General features: G+C 37.0%; 1 protein-coding gene across 1 annotated transcript in view; it reads right to left on the bottom strand.

Annotated features, from left to right (window-relative positions):
- The window catches only part of LOC103555431 (cytochrome P450 2C21-like), a 38,265-nt gene extending 29,612 nt beyond the window's left edge, over positions 1 to 8,653 (bottom strand). Inside the window, exon 1 of the mRNA XM_008526977.2 lies at positions 4,341 to 8,653. Coding sequence (XP_008525199.2) covers positions 4,341 to 4,568 — 228 coding nt within the window. The 5' untranslated portion in view covers positions 4,569 to 8,653. The remainder of the gene's footprint in view (positions 1 to 4,340) is intronic.
- Between the last annotated feature and the right edge of the window lie 8,231 nt (positions 8,654 to 16,884).

Here is a 16,884-nt window from a genome sequence, read left to right as displayed (position 1 = left end):
TAAATAGATGTGAAAAAGATAAAAGTGTTGGGTGACCTTTTTATGTGTTAAGGCATGTATATTTAATATAACTTCCAAAATCTCTTGGGTAACTTGAAACTTTGACATTTTGCTAAGTGAAATTAAATGATAAAAAAATTCATTGAATATCTGGGTCATTTTTCAAATAAGATAAAATACTGAAACATTATCACTAAACATGTCCAAGTTTATCTACGTTTGGTTTCTTCTTACAAAGAAACTAAAAGATGTTTTGGTCTATTAATAAACATTTTTTTGTATTTTATTAAAAGATTCTACTATGAAGTAAAATGTTTCTAGAAATTATGAGAGGTGTTTAGGATGCTAACGTAAAAGTTCATAATTGCTTACTTCTTAGTTTTTGCTAAAAATAAATGTCTATAAGGGTTAAAGATTCTAATTAATATATGTGATTAAAGCTATTAAAATTAACAAGGAAAACATCTTTGTATTCAAAGAAGGTAAGATGTATGTTTGCAATGAAGAAAGTAGAGAATGGAAATATTTTTGTTCATGTTGTTAAGAAAGATAAATTTGTCCTAAAGTAATACAAGGGGGGAAAGAAGGCGTGGGACAAATTCTAAATGCAAAAAGTAAGTTATAGAAGGTTTTTGGATGAGGACCCCTAAAAAGAGTTTTATGCATGGTCAAGTTGGTTAAGAGTGAAGTAAATCTAATTAAGTAAAAGTGTTTAAATGTCAAAAGTAAGCTGGTGAAAAACTAGAATTTGGTTCTCTCTCTTAAAAGGATAATTTTCTTGAACTTTTAGTCTGCTCTTTATAAAGAGATTATGAAAGGTTTGTGTACTTGAGTAACCTACCAGGAGGGCAGAAATTTTATATTTTATCAAAACAAATTTCACGTATTATTTTTATCAGGTCTTTAATCATAGGTGCTAAGGTTTTTCTTACAGCTATTTAAATTTCTGCTTTGGCCTGAAAATCTTTAATTGTCACCATGGTTAAAAGGATAACTAAGCATTGTTTCACAAGGATCTACAATATTATGTAGGTAAATGTTATTGATATGTCAGGGTTTTTTTTAAAGAATTTTATAACATTACTAAAGTTCTGATTTGTCCTGTTGTCAGTCCTATTTCTAGTTATCATCTTGAAGCATTGCATGTCACAGAAATAGCCAAGTTTCTTGGTCAATGCCCTTTTGTTGCTGTTTTGTTCTGAAGCTTTTGCAAATATTTTTCATCTTCAGAGAGATTCATGGAAAGTACTCTGAGATTTACTTTAGAATACAGGCTTCTGATAAACTTTCTGATCATAAAATGAAACTAGGTAAGAAATTAGAAAATTCTAACAAAGAAACTGGTGACTTTATGAAACTGCTAACAGAAGGTTGAGATGAAGAAATGATTACATAGGACTGAATAAACTGATGAGGATGGTTATAATTTCTATGAATTTTTGTTTGAGGTAGTGCTTATTTTTGGATGTTTTGTTTTCTAAAGATTTAAGGAAACATTTTCTCTTTTCCTTAAGCTAAGTATGACTTATAGTAATTTGGTAAAATTATACCTTTGCAAGCAGATTTGAAATATTTATCTTTTTTCTCCCTACCAGATCCTTCCAGAATTTGGAAACTCTTAATGAGTGAGTATTGTTTTCTTGGCAATATGCTTATTTGTATAAGTTCAACAAGAATTTTTTCTCCTTAAAACAGGACACAATTGGAAAACTTGGCAATATTACCAAAGCTTTGAATGGAACGTCATATTTGAGATAAACATGCAAAATCAGATATGACAAGACAATTTTTGAGGAATAAAGGTTGACCTTATGGAAAAGAACCACCAGGAAACATTGGCCTGGTACCTTGCTCACAGGATTCCCAGCAGGCCCACCAGGTGAGTAAAGAAGGTCTCTTCCTGGTAGGTACAGGGAACCTCAGAATATTTGGGGGTACCTCAAGAAAAGAGATGAATCCACTCAAACATATAGGGATTGCCGGCAGAGTCTGATGATAACAACTTGACTTGGTTTTCCTGGCCTCCAGAGGCTTTTAAAGTTCAATCTGTGATTCCTTATAAAAAATTGAGGCAAAGCAGATTTCAAAGAGCCTATATAATCAATTGCTATTTTTGCTGCATTTATGTAAATAATGGGGCCAAGTTTATTGAAACTAAACTAATTTTGCCTACCAACGAGTCTTAACTGGCTATCTTGGGTAAAAATGAGGGTGATTATAGAGAGAAAAATTATGTTTCAGTAGAAACTATAGTGCACACTCTTGGATATTAGGCTCCAGTTCTGATAAGTGACCTTGAGATTTTGCTTTCCATCTCTTAACTGTACTGGATGCTGAATTCTTCTAGTCTCCTGAATATCTGGCTACAAATCTCCAAAGTAATGTTTTCAATTTTTTCCATTATTTTCATTTGGAATCATCAAGAATTGAACCTACCCTTTTTCCTGAAGCCTTGCAAATGGAACCTAGACAATTTGATATAAACTTAAGAGACATTCATGTCTGTTGCTGTGTAAGCCACTCAGAAAGATACCTTAACACCCAATGACATCATCAGAGACAATTCAAACAGCAAAAGATGCTTCAAGTCTGAGATCTAGAAATCCTTTGGCTAGCTGCTCCCTGGCTCAGAAAGGGGTGTATAATTTGCTACAACCATTAAGCTGTTTTTCTTATTAAATATATGGTTACTCGCTTACACAATATAGGCCTAAATTTGGAAGCACACTTGCATCTCTGTCTTACTAAGAGACTGATTCAATGAGATGGAACAACTGACACCCCTACTCAGTAGGAAGTAACTCCAGAAGATGATACCACCAGTCCCTATCCCCTAAAGATAATGAGAGTGGGGTTGGCCCAGTGGCACAGTGGTTAAGTTCACATGCTCCACTTCAGTGGTCCAGGGCACACCGGTTCAGATCCTTGGTGCAGACCTACACACTGCTTATCAAGCCATGCTGTGGCAGGCATCCCACATATAAAGTAGAGGAAGATGGGCACAGATGTTAGTTCAGGGCCACTCTTCCTCAAAAAAAAAGAAGAGGGAGAGTAAAATTTCTCAGGAGGGAATGAGACACAATAAAGATGGGACTCTGCCCCTCACCCTTTTCCACTAGATCTGGCACCTCCCAAAACAGCTATTTTTGGAGTTGAGATAAGCTACTTTCCAATCGCAAAACTTCCCCCAAGCAGTCAACCCTGACTCCCGCATGTGCACAAAGCCTTGGGATGACCACTATCCGACCTTCCTGGAGTGACAATAGAGAGCAACTCCACCTTGTTAGACCTACTGGGCAGGCAAGGGACTGCATCCCCTGAGGGTGTGCACAGCAGAAACCACCAGAAAGAGGAAAGCAGAATGTCTCTGGAGGCAGAGAATCATGATACCAATCTTCCCCTCTCACCCAGTGAAAGACTCAGGACAGCTTCTGTCAGAGAGCCAGCCAGAATCACTTCTCCTCTGCTGTCTCCCTTGTGCTCAAGCATAAGCCCCAATAAAACCCTGTCTGAGAATTTGGTTGGGCCTTTTCTTAATCTCTATTACACAGAGAGCCTAAGAACCTAGCTAGGGTCAGCATCTCAAAGTAGGCATTCAATAACTTGTTGAATATATGATATACTCAAGTAACCTATGCAAAATTATTATTATTCACATTTTTAAGAAGTGGGAATAAAAGCTCAGAGGGATTTTAAAACTTGCCCAAGGCTCTGTGTTAACAAGTGGATGAGCTGGGGTGCTGATACAAACTCTTCAAACCCGGAGCCCAAAACACAGGAGAAAGGAGCTTCCAGGGGCAGTGCTCTGGTAACTAGCTGTCTCAGGGAAGACAGAGTTTAGATAATTCCTTCAAGAGTTGGAGAGCTATTGCTATAAGAGCAGCTAGGAGTAGAGCAGTTCTTCACTCATCCATGGAGCAATTATAATAGGAACTGAAATTTCTTCAAACTTTACTTATTTCCTTGATTTCAAATCAATGTGTGTTTTTAGAAAACTTTTAGTGTTGTGACTCTGTGAATTAGTAGATTGTCTTTTAATTGAAAGCTGTTTCATTTGCATTAGAGTTTACCAAAGAATAATTACTGGAAAAGGAACCAGGGTCACAATATGGACAGGAAATTCCTACTTTTGGCAATGTCAACAACCATTTCATGAATCTCATTCACTTCTAGCAGCCTTCTATCTGGATACTATTTAAAATCATGTCTTGGTGTCCAGTGGACACTTCCCATTAAAACCACTTCTTTAAAACATGGTGTCTGGGACCCTATCATATTTAGATATGGAGGTGTCTTCTTTACATTTTGCAAACAATTGGAAGAAAATTAATCATACTTACCTTGCTTAGAGATTTGCTGATGTCCTTGGTGTTTATCTGTAAAACATTTCCAAAGATTGGGAGAGGAGTGGGGCCAGGTGGCAGCTTCCCTTTCACATAGCTTTGCTTCCACAGAAAAAGAAGAATCAAACAAGAAAGACAAATCACCAGGACTATGAAAGGATCCATTGATGTGCTTTGCATAAATGCAATGGAAAGCTTAGAATCCAAAGACTTTATAAATAACATGTGCAAGCTGATTACCAAACTTGCACTAACACTTTGAACTTTTGAATAAATATTGTTTTATCTTTAGTGGACTTTGGCTGCACTAAACAAAGAGAAATCCTAGTATGGATAAAGGTCTAAGTTTTCAGTGAAAATTCCAACTAAAAAATAACTCTCACTTCTTCAGAGGTGGACTTGCATTCATAGTGAGATTGAAAGTTATCAGATTTTCAAAAGGCTGGAATTTATGATCTTGACAAATGATGAAAGAGAATGTCTCTTGTATCAGAATTCATCATCATATGAGCAGAAGAAAGAAGCGGTCTTTTGCTGCCTTTGCCCAGAAGATCCAGGGAAAGGCCAGAATCAGAGACAGAAAGGAGGTAGCAGGGTAAACAGAAGGGTATTGGGAGCTGGTCTTGTCTTACAGAAGAGTAGACATATCCCAACTCTCTTGGCAGAGCCCTTTTCTATATGTCAGGAATGCTGACACTACTTACTCCCAAAGGGGGTGCAGGGTCAACAGGCAGTAGACAGAAGACAGGAACCAACCAAGTCAAGGAAAGAAATCACTCAAAAACAATAGTGGAAAGTCCCTTGGTCCGATCACTCATCCTTCTCCTTGCATATCCATTTCCAATGAAGGTCCTATAACCAGAGCCTACATTGCCTGTTCTTACTTGGGTGAGAATGCTCAAGCATTCAATACTATAAATATTTGAAAGTGTCTACAAACTCAGATATGAACAAAACTCAAAAAATATTTGAGGAAATTCAACAACATAACAAACAACAAAATTAAAACTCAGATAACTGGGGCCAGATCCATGGCCGAGTGGTTAAGTTCACATGCTCCACTTTGGTGGCCCAGAGTTTCACCAGTTTGGATCCTGGGTGCGGACAGACAACGCTTATCAGGCCATGCTGAGATGGCGTCCCACAGAGCACAAACAGAGGCACTCACAATTAGCATATACAACTATATACTGGGGGGCTTTGGGAAGAAGAAGAAGGAAAACAAAGAAGAAGATTGGCAACAGTTGTTAGCTCAGGTGCCAATCTTTAAAAAAAACCAAAAACTCAGAAAACTAACCCCTGGAGAAGTTAATTTAGAGAAAACAGAAAAACGTTAAGTATAATATCATCAGAAAAATTTAGCCACATAAGAATAAGTTATTAGAAAAAAGAAAAGCTCCTCATAATTAAGAATATGATTGCAAAAATATTTTCTAAAATAAACATATATGCTTAGTAATAACATAGATTTAGCTGCAGTTTGATTTAGTTAGCAGGAAGCTATTGTAAAAACAAGAGTTTCCCCCAGAAGAGAGTAAGAAATAATAATGATGAAAACCACAAAAGAAAGTTAAGCAGTATGCACAATAGTTCTACAAGTTCTAGTGATTTACAATAGGAATTTCTAGGAAAGAGAAAAAAATAATCAAATGTAAAAAGAAGCAACAGAAATTGAAGAACATTTTCCTAAACTGATGAAAAATCTAAAGGATCCACCAAGGTCTAAATAGGATTAAGCAAAAAAAAGAAAAAGAAAACACCACACTCCCACAATCTTGTAAAACCTGAGAACACCAAGAAAAACGAAAACAAAACCCTAAGAAGTCTGAGAAATGAAAAGGAATTTATGAAGACTGGAGATTCGGTTTAGAATAAAACTTCCCATAAATAACACTTACAAATGATAGACTATAGTGGAGTAAAGTTTTCAAAAGTTCAACAGGAAATGATTTTCAAAATTATTATTCTATGCAAAATAAACTAGAATTCAAGTATAAGGTCAAAATACAGACATTTTTGCAGCTGTAAACATTCACACATTTTATAATCTTGAAGCCATTTTGGAAATAATTACTTGAGAAAAGTTCAGCAAAATAAAAATATATCCAGGAGAAGGGAGAATGTGGGATACAAAAAGAATAACGTGCAAAAGACAAGTGAAAATTTTGACTCTAAATAATGATTCATAATTTTGGAGTAAAGCTTAAAGAAATTATTGCCATTTTTAAAAGGAAAAGGGGCTAAAATTCTAGATGTTTTCAAAAAATATATAAAATATAGACGAAAGGGATTTGTCAGCTTTCTGAGAGCTGTGTGTATTATGCTATAGTAAGGGTATTGATATTAATCCTCATCTTTGATTGGATAGATAGATACAAACAATTAAAATACAAAATTTGTTAACTAAAAGTTTAAAGTACACTACCTAGAACAAAATACTGTTTTCCTTTTAGTACAGGAAAATCAAAATAAAATGAAGAAATCTTGATCAATCCAGCTAAAGGCAATATAAAAGTATGAGGTCTATTAAGTATGAGATAAAAATCATCAAGTGAGGGACTATAATTTTTCATTTCCTCCAAAGACTGGATGGTATTTAAAAGAAGCACCTCCTGAATATATTGCCCAATGATCAGTATGAACAAAATAAATATGAAGGTTAAAAACAAATTCTGGGTTTCAAAAGTTAAGTGCAAAATAACAATGATGAGAACTACAAAATTAAGTGGTATGGACAATAGTTCTAGAAGATTCTTCATTGCTACCAAGTACATCAATAACATTTATTTTGGATAAATTTGGATATTGATTTTGGATAACATTTATCCAAAATAAATGTTTTTTGAATATGTAAGTTTCCTAATTTCATAATAGAGTTACATCAGTATTCAACAAACGTATAACCAACACCACAAGAATGAATGAAGAAGTACTTTAGAGGCTCGTCTACACCAGATATTGTCCACCCTGTTAGTTCACTGAATCTTCAAAAAGTGCTTTGTAATAGAAATGTTTAGGCTTAGTTACCTTGAAAGATTTAGATATCTCCCTGCCCAGTTAATAAAGAGTAGGGCTGGAATTTGAACCGAGGACATCTGACACATCACTTACGACAATTAGAACTTCAGAAAGGAAAGAATGAGTGCCCATACAACAGCAGTGTGGAGGGAAATAAGTCCCCATCTTAGCAGCCATGTACATATAGAGCCCAGTACAGGACTCCCAGTGTTGCTTAGTCTTCCACATTACTGGTGATGAACTGTGCTCAGTCCTGCAGCAGGAAGAGCCAATCTAGAGCAAGTCAGCTGGGAGGTCCTGAGAGACAAGAGCTTCCCACCAGAGCTTCTGTAGCAGCAGAGAAGCAAGGCTAATAAGCAGTGTCCAACTATGAGAGCTTAGGATGGAGCCTTGGGAACTCAGACAACAGAAATACTTCAGTCTGGAAAGACCACCATGTCCAGATTCCACAGACAAGAGCATAATAGATTTAGATCAGCATTAGATGTAATAAAATCAAAATGTCACTTTATACCACATAAAAGAACCTAATTCAAAAAGTCTTCTGTAAAACCACTGATTTTTAAATGAAGTGTCTACAATTTTAAAGCGCTTCTTAAAAGGAAATAAATTACTTTCTTTAATTCAAAAATAATAATTCCTTTTATTTGTGAAGTTTATGAAGCACTTTGTGAATATCTTACTATTTGAATCTCATAATCAGCCCATGAGATAGATATTTTTGGTCCATTTTACAGATGAGGAAAACGAGAATCAGAACTGAAGGCATTCACCCAAATTTCCACTTCTAAGACAGAGTGAAAACTTCAACTCTGATTTTATAACTTGTGAACTCTGCACTGGAGAGTATTTCAATTCAATGACATTTCTCAAACATGTGTTGGGTAATTATGATGTATCTTGCAGTCTCACTATGTCAAGAAACAATTTGTTCAAAATTAAAGTTACTGAGTCAACAATTTCACCATGGGTAAATAAAAATGCGATTTCAGAAAAGTTTGTCCCTTTGTGATCTGTAGAACTTCAGGAAGCCAGGATTCAAAGATTCAAAGAACTTGATTTCAAAGAAAGGCAGTTATTAGCTATCCAATCCCATATGTGATGTACACTGCCTCCTGACATTTCTGGTCCTGAAAGAAGAGCAGATTGTAAAACAATATATATTTTCTCTCCCTCTCTCTCTCTCTCACTGTCTTCAGAGCAGACCCTTAGCCTGAGGAACTTGCATCTTAGCTCTGTTTATGCAACATTTCTGGGGGTTCCCACGCTGGGCCATTTTGCTCTTCATAGAGGAAAGAAAACACAGAAGTAATTGAGCTGGAATAGATCTTTGAAATCATCTAATGAAATCCCTTACTTCTTTCTTTTAAGAGCAATGTATTAATGGCTAAGAGAGGCAAAAACCTTTGCATATAGTCACAAAGTGGGTTAATATCAGAGCCGATATCTTAAGAGTCTTTGTTTCCCCAAATATAAGACTTTTTAAATCAGCCAAATCTAAAGAAATTTTAAACATAATGTTGAACATGGGAAACATTTCCTTTTAAATTTAACTCTTTCTTATAAACACACATGAGGTACCTGAAAGGTCATGAAAGTTTCTAATAACCTGTCTTACTCCAGATAGCAGGGACATCAAAGTTTAGGCAGCAGCATTCTTTTAGCTGAAACCCTCAACCAGAGCTCAAAAAGAAACTGGGCTATTAATCCAAGACATATTCTCTTGCCTTCTGCTCTTGGCGACCATCAAAATTCTTAACAAAAATACATAGGAATAGGGGCTGGCCCCGTGGCCGAGTGGTTAAGTTCGCGCGCTCCGCTGCAGGCGGCCCAGTGTTTCATTGGTTCGAATCCTGGGCGCGGACATGGCACTGCTCATCAAACCACGCTGAGGCAGCGTCCCACATGCCACAACTAGAAGAACCCACAACAAAGAATATACAACTATGTACCGGGGGGCTTTGGGGAGAAAAAGGAAAAAAAAAAAAATACATAGGAATATTTGAGTACTGAGTCTACTTTCTAGGTACCCTGGCGAGAATTCTAATTTGTGGGTAGGTAGGGGACAGGCATAAATTCATATTAAAAATCATCCCACCCCTCAAGCCAGGATTGTTCAGTGCAAAGATGGAACTTCCCTGCTAGAAAGAGTTCTCCTCGCCAGGAAAGGAAGAGCGAGTGAGCAATGAGCTTCTCCAGTCTTTCAGGTCACTGCACAAATGTCCAGCTTCAGTTTTGCCCCACTCAGACTGGCAAAGCTGAGGAATATAGAGATGGCTAAAAATAAAGAAGAAAAGCAGGGACTACCAATAGCAGCCACACAGCATGAGTGATTATGATTCACAGTAACCTGCTCAGGAGACAAACCCAGCAGATTTCACCACTGACAAAACCAACAGCCAGCACAGTTATTTTGGGCCTCCTGCAGATTACACCAGCTTTTGCCCCACAGGTATTCACAGTCACTGATGTCAGCTACTGGAGTCCTTCCCCACTCTCTGACCCATGCTGCCCAGAGCCTGAGAACCACTCCAGAAGCAAGCTCAGTCTTCTGCTGCCGTGTGAGTGTAAGACACCAACCTAGACCCCAAGTTGACACCCATGTTAGGTGCACACTGGGACCTAGCCCCTCTAGCTGAGTAACTGAATGTCCCCAGCACAGCACCAATTACCAGCCTTCACTGCAGTGCACACACTTTGGGGGAGAGTGTGGAGCCACAAGAGAGCATGCTGGCAGCCAGAGCCTTTGCAACTGTTTATGGGTCCGGATCAGGCCCTGTCTTCTGCCACTGGACTACAACAAAATACACACCTGTAGCTAGCCCCTATAGCTGTGCACCTGCAGACCCACAGCCTAACCTCCATCACCAACCTTCACTGCACTGCACACACCTGGGGCAGGGGAGTGTGCAGGCATGAGAGGGCATGCCAACAGTCAAGGGCCCTGCAGCTGCCAGCGAGCTCTTAGTTGGCCTGACCCTTGCTGCCTACCCTGGACCCTATATATTACATGTCCATCTGCACTTGGCCGTGCCCACACATAGAACCTGCACCTGATTTTGTGCACACTGCTGGCTCTGGCCACCACTGATGCCTGCCTAAGTCCCTAGCCTCTGGTGCAGCCACTGCAGACTTCCATCTTTGACCATCAAGGTCCATACAGTTGTCAATGCTGTGGACTCATGCAGCCTGAGCCAGAGACACCACACCCCTGCGACCCCCTCAACTGCTGTCACATGCTCCCACATTTTGCACCCAACCACTTGACTTGGGGTCGCAGCATATTCCAGCATGCCCCACCCACAGGTGAAACTCCTCTCTTACCAACGTCAGTCCATAAACAACAGAAAAGGTGACTGTTTTTTCAAATGTGCAGACTCCTATGCAAGCCTCCAGGGAAAATGAAGAATCAGGGAGAAATGATTCCACTAAAGGACTACAGTAAGTCTTCAGTAACTGGCTTCAAAGAAATAGAGTTCCGGGAACTTTCTAACAAAGAATTATAAATAATTGTTCTAAAGATGCTCAGAGAGCTACAAGAGAACATAGGTAAACAATTTAATGATATGAGGAAACAATAAAAGAACAAAATGAGAAGTTCAACACAGAGATAGAAAACATAAAAAAGAATCAAATAGAAATTTTGGAGCTGAAGAATACAATGACTGAACTGAAGAATTCAAAAGAGAGTCTCAGCAGTACCACCTAAAATTTATATAATGTATAAACCAATATTACCTCAATAAAAATAAAATATTAAAAAAGTGATTCACTTAAAATATACATATGAGCAGTATAATATTCTTGGATCATTTACATAAACTTAAGAATTTTGGGAACATTTGATTTTTACTTAATGAGTTCTTTTCAAAACACACTTACATGAACCTCATATATATTTACACTAAATTAAAAGTGAGCAAATTAATGACAAGAATGTATTTTTAATCTGTCTTCAGAAAGGAATACACATGTCAAGTAGTTTGTATTCAGTGCTGATGTTTCATTAATGGATCCATATTGATTTTAAAAATATAGAGTTTCAAAAAACTTTTTAAAAAATAGGAAACATTACAAATAACCAAACAAAAATTTGGAAGCTTCAGGATACAATGATCGAACTGAAGAATTCAATAGAGAGTTTCGACGTCAGACTTGAACAAGTAGAGGAAAGAATCAGAGAGCTAGAAGACAGATCAATTGGAATTATCATTTCAGAGGAGTATAAAGAAAAGACAATAAAAATAAATGAAGAAGGCTTATGGGACTTGTTGGATACCATAAAGAGGAAAAATGTACATATTATTGGGGGCCAAGAAGGAAAAAAAGAGGGGAAAAGTGGTAGAAGGCTTATTTAAAGAAACAATGGCTGACAACTTTTCAAACCTGGGAAGAGATTTGGGCATCAAAGTTCATGAAGCTAATAGGTCATCCCAAAATTTCAATCCAAAATTATCTTCTCCAAAACATATATAATAAAACTGTTTAAAATCAAAGACAAAGAGAGAATTTTAAAAGCAGCTAGAGAAAATATATTTCTCTCATAGAAGGAATCCCCCCCATAGGGCTATCAGCATATTTCTCAGCAGAGATATTTCAGACAAGGAGAAAACGGGAAAGAAAGAATCTGCCAACAAAGAATACTTTACCCAGCAAAGCTATCCTTCAGAAATGAAGGCAAGATAAAGACTTTCCCAAATAAACAAAGGCTCAGACAATTAATCACCATTAAATCTGCCTTACAAGAAATGCTGAAAAGAGTTCTTCAAGTGGAAACAAAAGGACACTAATAAATAATATGAGAAAACATGAATTTATACAATGCACTAGTAAAGATAAGCATATATCAAAATCAGAGTACCCTAATACTGTAATGTGGTGATTTGTTAACTACTTAACTCCAATAAGGTTAGACTTAAATCATAATTTAAACCAAATGGACCTAACAGACATACAGAACATTCCTTTCAACAGCAGCAGAACACACATTCTTCTCAAGCACATACGTAACAGTATGCAGGAGAGATCATATGATAGGTCACAAATCAAATCTTAGCAAATTTAAGACAATTGAAATCATACCAAATATCTTTTCCAACCATAATGGTCTGGACTAGAAATCAATAACAGGAGGAGCTGGATATTTCACAAATATGTGAAAATTGAACAACAAACTTCTGTACAAACAACGGTGACAGAAAAAAATCAATAGAGAACTCAAAACAGGGCTGACCTGGTAGTGTAGTGGTTAAGTTTTCATGTTCTGCTTCAGCGGCCTAGGGTACACAGGTTCAGACCCCAGGTGATGACCTACATACTGTTCATCAAGTCATGCTGTGGTGGCATCTCACATACAAAATAGAGGAAAATTGGCACAGGTGTTAGCTCAGGGACAATATTCCTCAAGCAAAGAGAGGAAGGTTGGCAACAGGTTAGTTCAGGGCCAATCTTTCTGACCCAAAACAAAAATCATAAAACAAAAATGTAAGCACAACATATCTAAAGTTACGGGTGCTGCAAAAGCACTTCTAAAAGGAAAGTTTATAGTGATAAAAATACCTACATTTAGAAAATAAAAAGATGTCAAATAAACCACTAACTTTATACCTCAAGAAACTAGAAAAAGAACAACAAACAAATCTCAAAATGTAAAGATTTGAGCAGAAACAAAGCAAATAGAGAATAGAAAAATAATAGAAAAAATCAATAAAACCAAGGGTTGGTTTTTTAGATGATCAACAAAATTAAGAAACTCTTAGCTTGACTAACGGAGAAAAAAAGAGAGAAGACTCAAATAAATAAGAAAAGGAAGAGGAGACATTATGACTGAGGTCACAGAAATACACAGGATCATAAGAGACTACTTTGAATAATTATATGCCAACAAATTTGATAACCTAGAAGAAATAGGCAAATTACTAGAAACATACAAGCTACCAATACTGAATAATGCAGAAATTAAAAATCTGAACAGATTAATAACAAATAAGAAGACTGAATCAATAATCAAAAATTTCCCAACAAACAAAAGTCCAGAACCAGATAGCTAACTGGTGACTTCTATCAAATACATATATTTTTAAATCTTGAAAAAGAATTAATACCAAATCTTTTCAAAATTCCAAAAAATATAAATGCAAGGGAAAACTCCCAAATTCATTTCATGAAGTCAGCATTACCCTGATACCAGAGCCAGAAAAGAACACTACAAGTAAAGAAAACTACAGGCTAATATTACTAATGAACATAGACGCAAAAACCCTCAAAAAATTACTAGCAAAGTGAATTCAACATCAAATTTTAAAAATCTATAGCATAACCAAGTGAGATTTATCCCAGGGATGCAAAGATGGTTCAATATCCACAAATCAAGTAATGTGACACACCACATTAACGGACTGAAGGATATAAATCATATGATCATCTCAATACACACAGAAAAAGCATTTGACAAAAGGCAACGCCGCTTCATGATAAAAACTCTAAACAAACTAGGTATAGAAGGAATTTGCCTCACAATAAAGATCAAATGTGAAAAGTCCACAGCTAACATCAAACTCAATGGGGAAAAACTGAAAGTTTATCTTCTAAGATCAGAAACAAGGCAAGGATATCCACTCTCACCATTTCTCTTCAACATAACACTAGAAGTCCTAATCAGAGCAATTAGAAAAGAAAAAGAAATAAAAGACATCCAAATCATAAAGGAAGAAATAAAATTATCTCTGTTTGCAGATGACATGAATTTATATGTGGAAAACCCTAAAGCTCAAAAAAAAAAAAAAAAAAAACACTATTAGAACTAAAATTCAGTAAAGTTACAGGATACGAATTCAACATGGAAAAACCAGTTCCATTTCTACATACTAAACACGAACTATCCAAAAAAAAGTTAAGAAAATAAGCCCCATTTAAAGTCCCTCTGCTCCGTCTACCCAGTCTCTTTGCCAACCCACTTGTCCAATCTGACACTTCTCCATCCTTCATGACCAATTTACGCCATCGGTTCTTTTAAGTGCACTATGATTGCACTAGTTCAATCGTTAACTACAGCTTCAGTTTAGAGCAGGTATTTTGTCTGTGCCGCTTTTTAAAAAATTATCATTTCATCCAAGAAGTAAGAATATGTATATTCTGCCTTTCCTCACTTAGACCTTTATCACTTACAAAACAGGGACCAAGTTTTATGATTCTTTAACATTACAAAACTGAAAATGCCCCACGGTGCTTAGTGTAGGATCCTACACACAGTAGCTGCTTAAAATGCTTGTCAAGTAATATTTGCCCAATTAACTAAATGACTCCAGAAAGAACAAAATGATGACCCTCACAACCCAGTTCACTTTTTTCCTGTTCTTTAACCAGAAACAGTCAAAGAAATTCTAATGATTGTTAGTGTCCGTGAATTCTTAGTATTCCTTTACTCTCTCCAAAACAAAATAATTTAAATCACCAATATTGTTAAATAACTTGTTATGGCTTCCCTGTATATAATGAATGACAGGGGGGAAAGTCTGGTAAGCTTAATAAAAGCCTCTTTTATCTAATTAAAAACATAAACTTATTGGGGCTGGCCTGGTGGTGTAGTGGTTAAGTTCACAGGCTCTGCTTCAGTGGCCAGGGATTCGTGGGTTCAGATCCTGGGTGTAGACCTACATGTCACTTATCAAGTCATGCTGTGGTGGCATCCCACATACAAAATAGAGGAAGATTGGCACAGATGTTAGCTCAGAGCCAATCTCCCTCACCAAAAAATAAAATAAAATAAAGTAAACTTACTGAGCACACTTATAACTGTGCCAAGCACTGCATAAGGCTTTGGGACCATAAAGATGAATGTGACATGGTCCCTACACTGGAGGTGAAACTTAGTGTGCATATAAAATTATTGTCTATACTGGAACTCAGAAACTAAGGGGGAAAAAACTATTATAATTAAAGACACTAATAATTCCTTACACTCATATATCATTTTGCTGTCTATAATCAACTTAACATCAATTCTTTCACTTTGTAAATTAAAATCAATTCTTCACACAATCCTGAGGCATTAAGTGTCAGGAATTACTATGATGTGTAATTTGCGGCTGAGGAGAGAGGTTGAGAAAATTTGGACAACCCTCTACAAAGCACACAGCTAGTCAGTGTTCTTTCTATCTATGAGCTGACTCTGGAAATAGATCAATACTTTAGAAATGAAAAAGTTCCCAAGATATCATGAAATTCAACTCAAGACAAAGTCACCTTGGCCTATAGTAGGTAAGTGATTTCTCTAAAATCACTCAGTTAGTTACCAATTATGCAGAATGCAAAGCATGTCAGGTCAGCACAGGGTTAAAACTATGACATGTGCCCCTGATCTGAACACATCCAGTCATTTTAGCATCCCCAACCCAACTACATGGAGGCTGCCAAAGCCCCTACTGAAGCATCCAAACCCAGCCCTAGTCAGTGTATTCCTCACAGTATCACTTCTGCAAAGTTTCTCCATCCCCAAAACCCAAATGTCCTCTCTTCCTGGCGGTGCTTCCTGCTCCCCAGGGTAAGGTCAGCTGAGTAGTTTGAGGATCCGGTCTCTGAAATGTTGATTAGAAGGCAACCTCATGGAATTTCAGCAAGGTTCTTGGGCCACTACTGACTGGTGTGGGCAGTCCTTTGAAAGTCCCAAAACACCTTATGGAGTCCCAGCCTAGGAGTAGAGTGGAAAAACTCTTGGACAGGAGGTCTTTGGGCTTGAGTATAGCCCTATTTTCTACTCTTGTTTTCTAAAAACCCTTAAAATTTTTTGCTTCATCTTTCTGAGAGTTCATGTCCTCATCCATGAAATAAAATGATAGGACTAAGTAATCCCCAGGATCTTTCCCAGATGGATGACTCTGAGCTAAGGGCAGGATTTTAGCATTAAAACACTAGATGCCACAGGTTGGTCTAGATAAATTCTAGACTTGGAAGAGGCAAGAACATGAATGAATATTCAGGAAGAAAGTATCTTGACCTCACTTAGACCCATGGTGAGCTCAGAATCCTGATGTTGTCAATTAATTTCTTCATTGAGTTACTACAACTCTGATCTTTATCATCAAAATGGTTCTGGAAAATAAAGGAGCAGATCACATTGCAGGTAGCATAGCTCAGGAAAACTAGTAGGATCAAAGGGTGAAACAAATAGTGTAAAATATTTTTTTAAAGCATAAAACATACACTGTCACTGTCTTTCCAATCAATGTCAAGTTAACTTTTGAAAGCTCTAAAGAAATATCCACTGAAAAAACTCTATATCACCAAAAGTCAACATGTATAAAATTAAACATAACGTCTTCTCTCAAACCTCAATTAACTGGTCCATTCTAGTTCATTTAATAAGTCTTCCAAATACCCATTCACACGCCTTGCCTTTATTTACACTATTCTGCGATGAGAATCACCTGCAAAGCAAAAGAAAAATATTAAAAGAGGCCAGTCTGGGGCTGGCCCCGTGGCTAAGTGGTTAAGTTTGTGTGCTCAGCTTCAGTGGCCCAGGTTT

This window comes from Equus przewalskii, chromosome 1 (genome assembly GCF_037783145.1).
Source record: "Equus przewalskii isolate Varuska chromosome 1, EquPr2, whole genome shotgun sequence".
Taxonomy (NCBI): Eukaryota; Metazoa; Chordata; class Mammalia; order Perissodactyla; family Equidae; genus Equus; species Equus przewalskii.
This window is presented reverse-complemented; position numbering and strand designations above follow the sequence as displayed.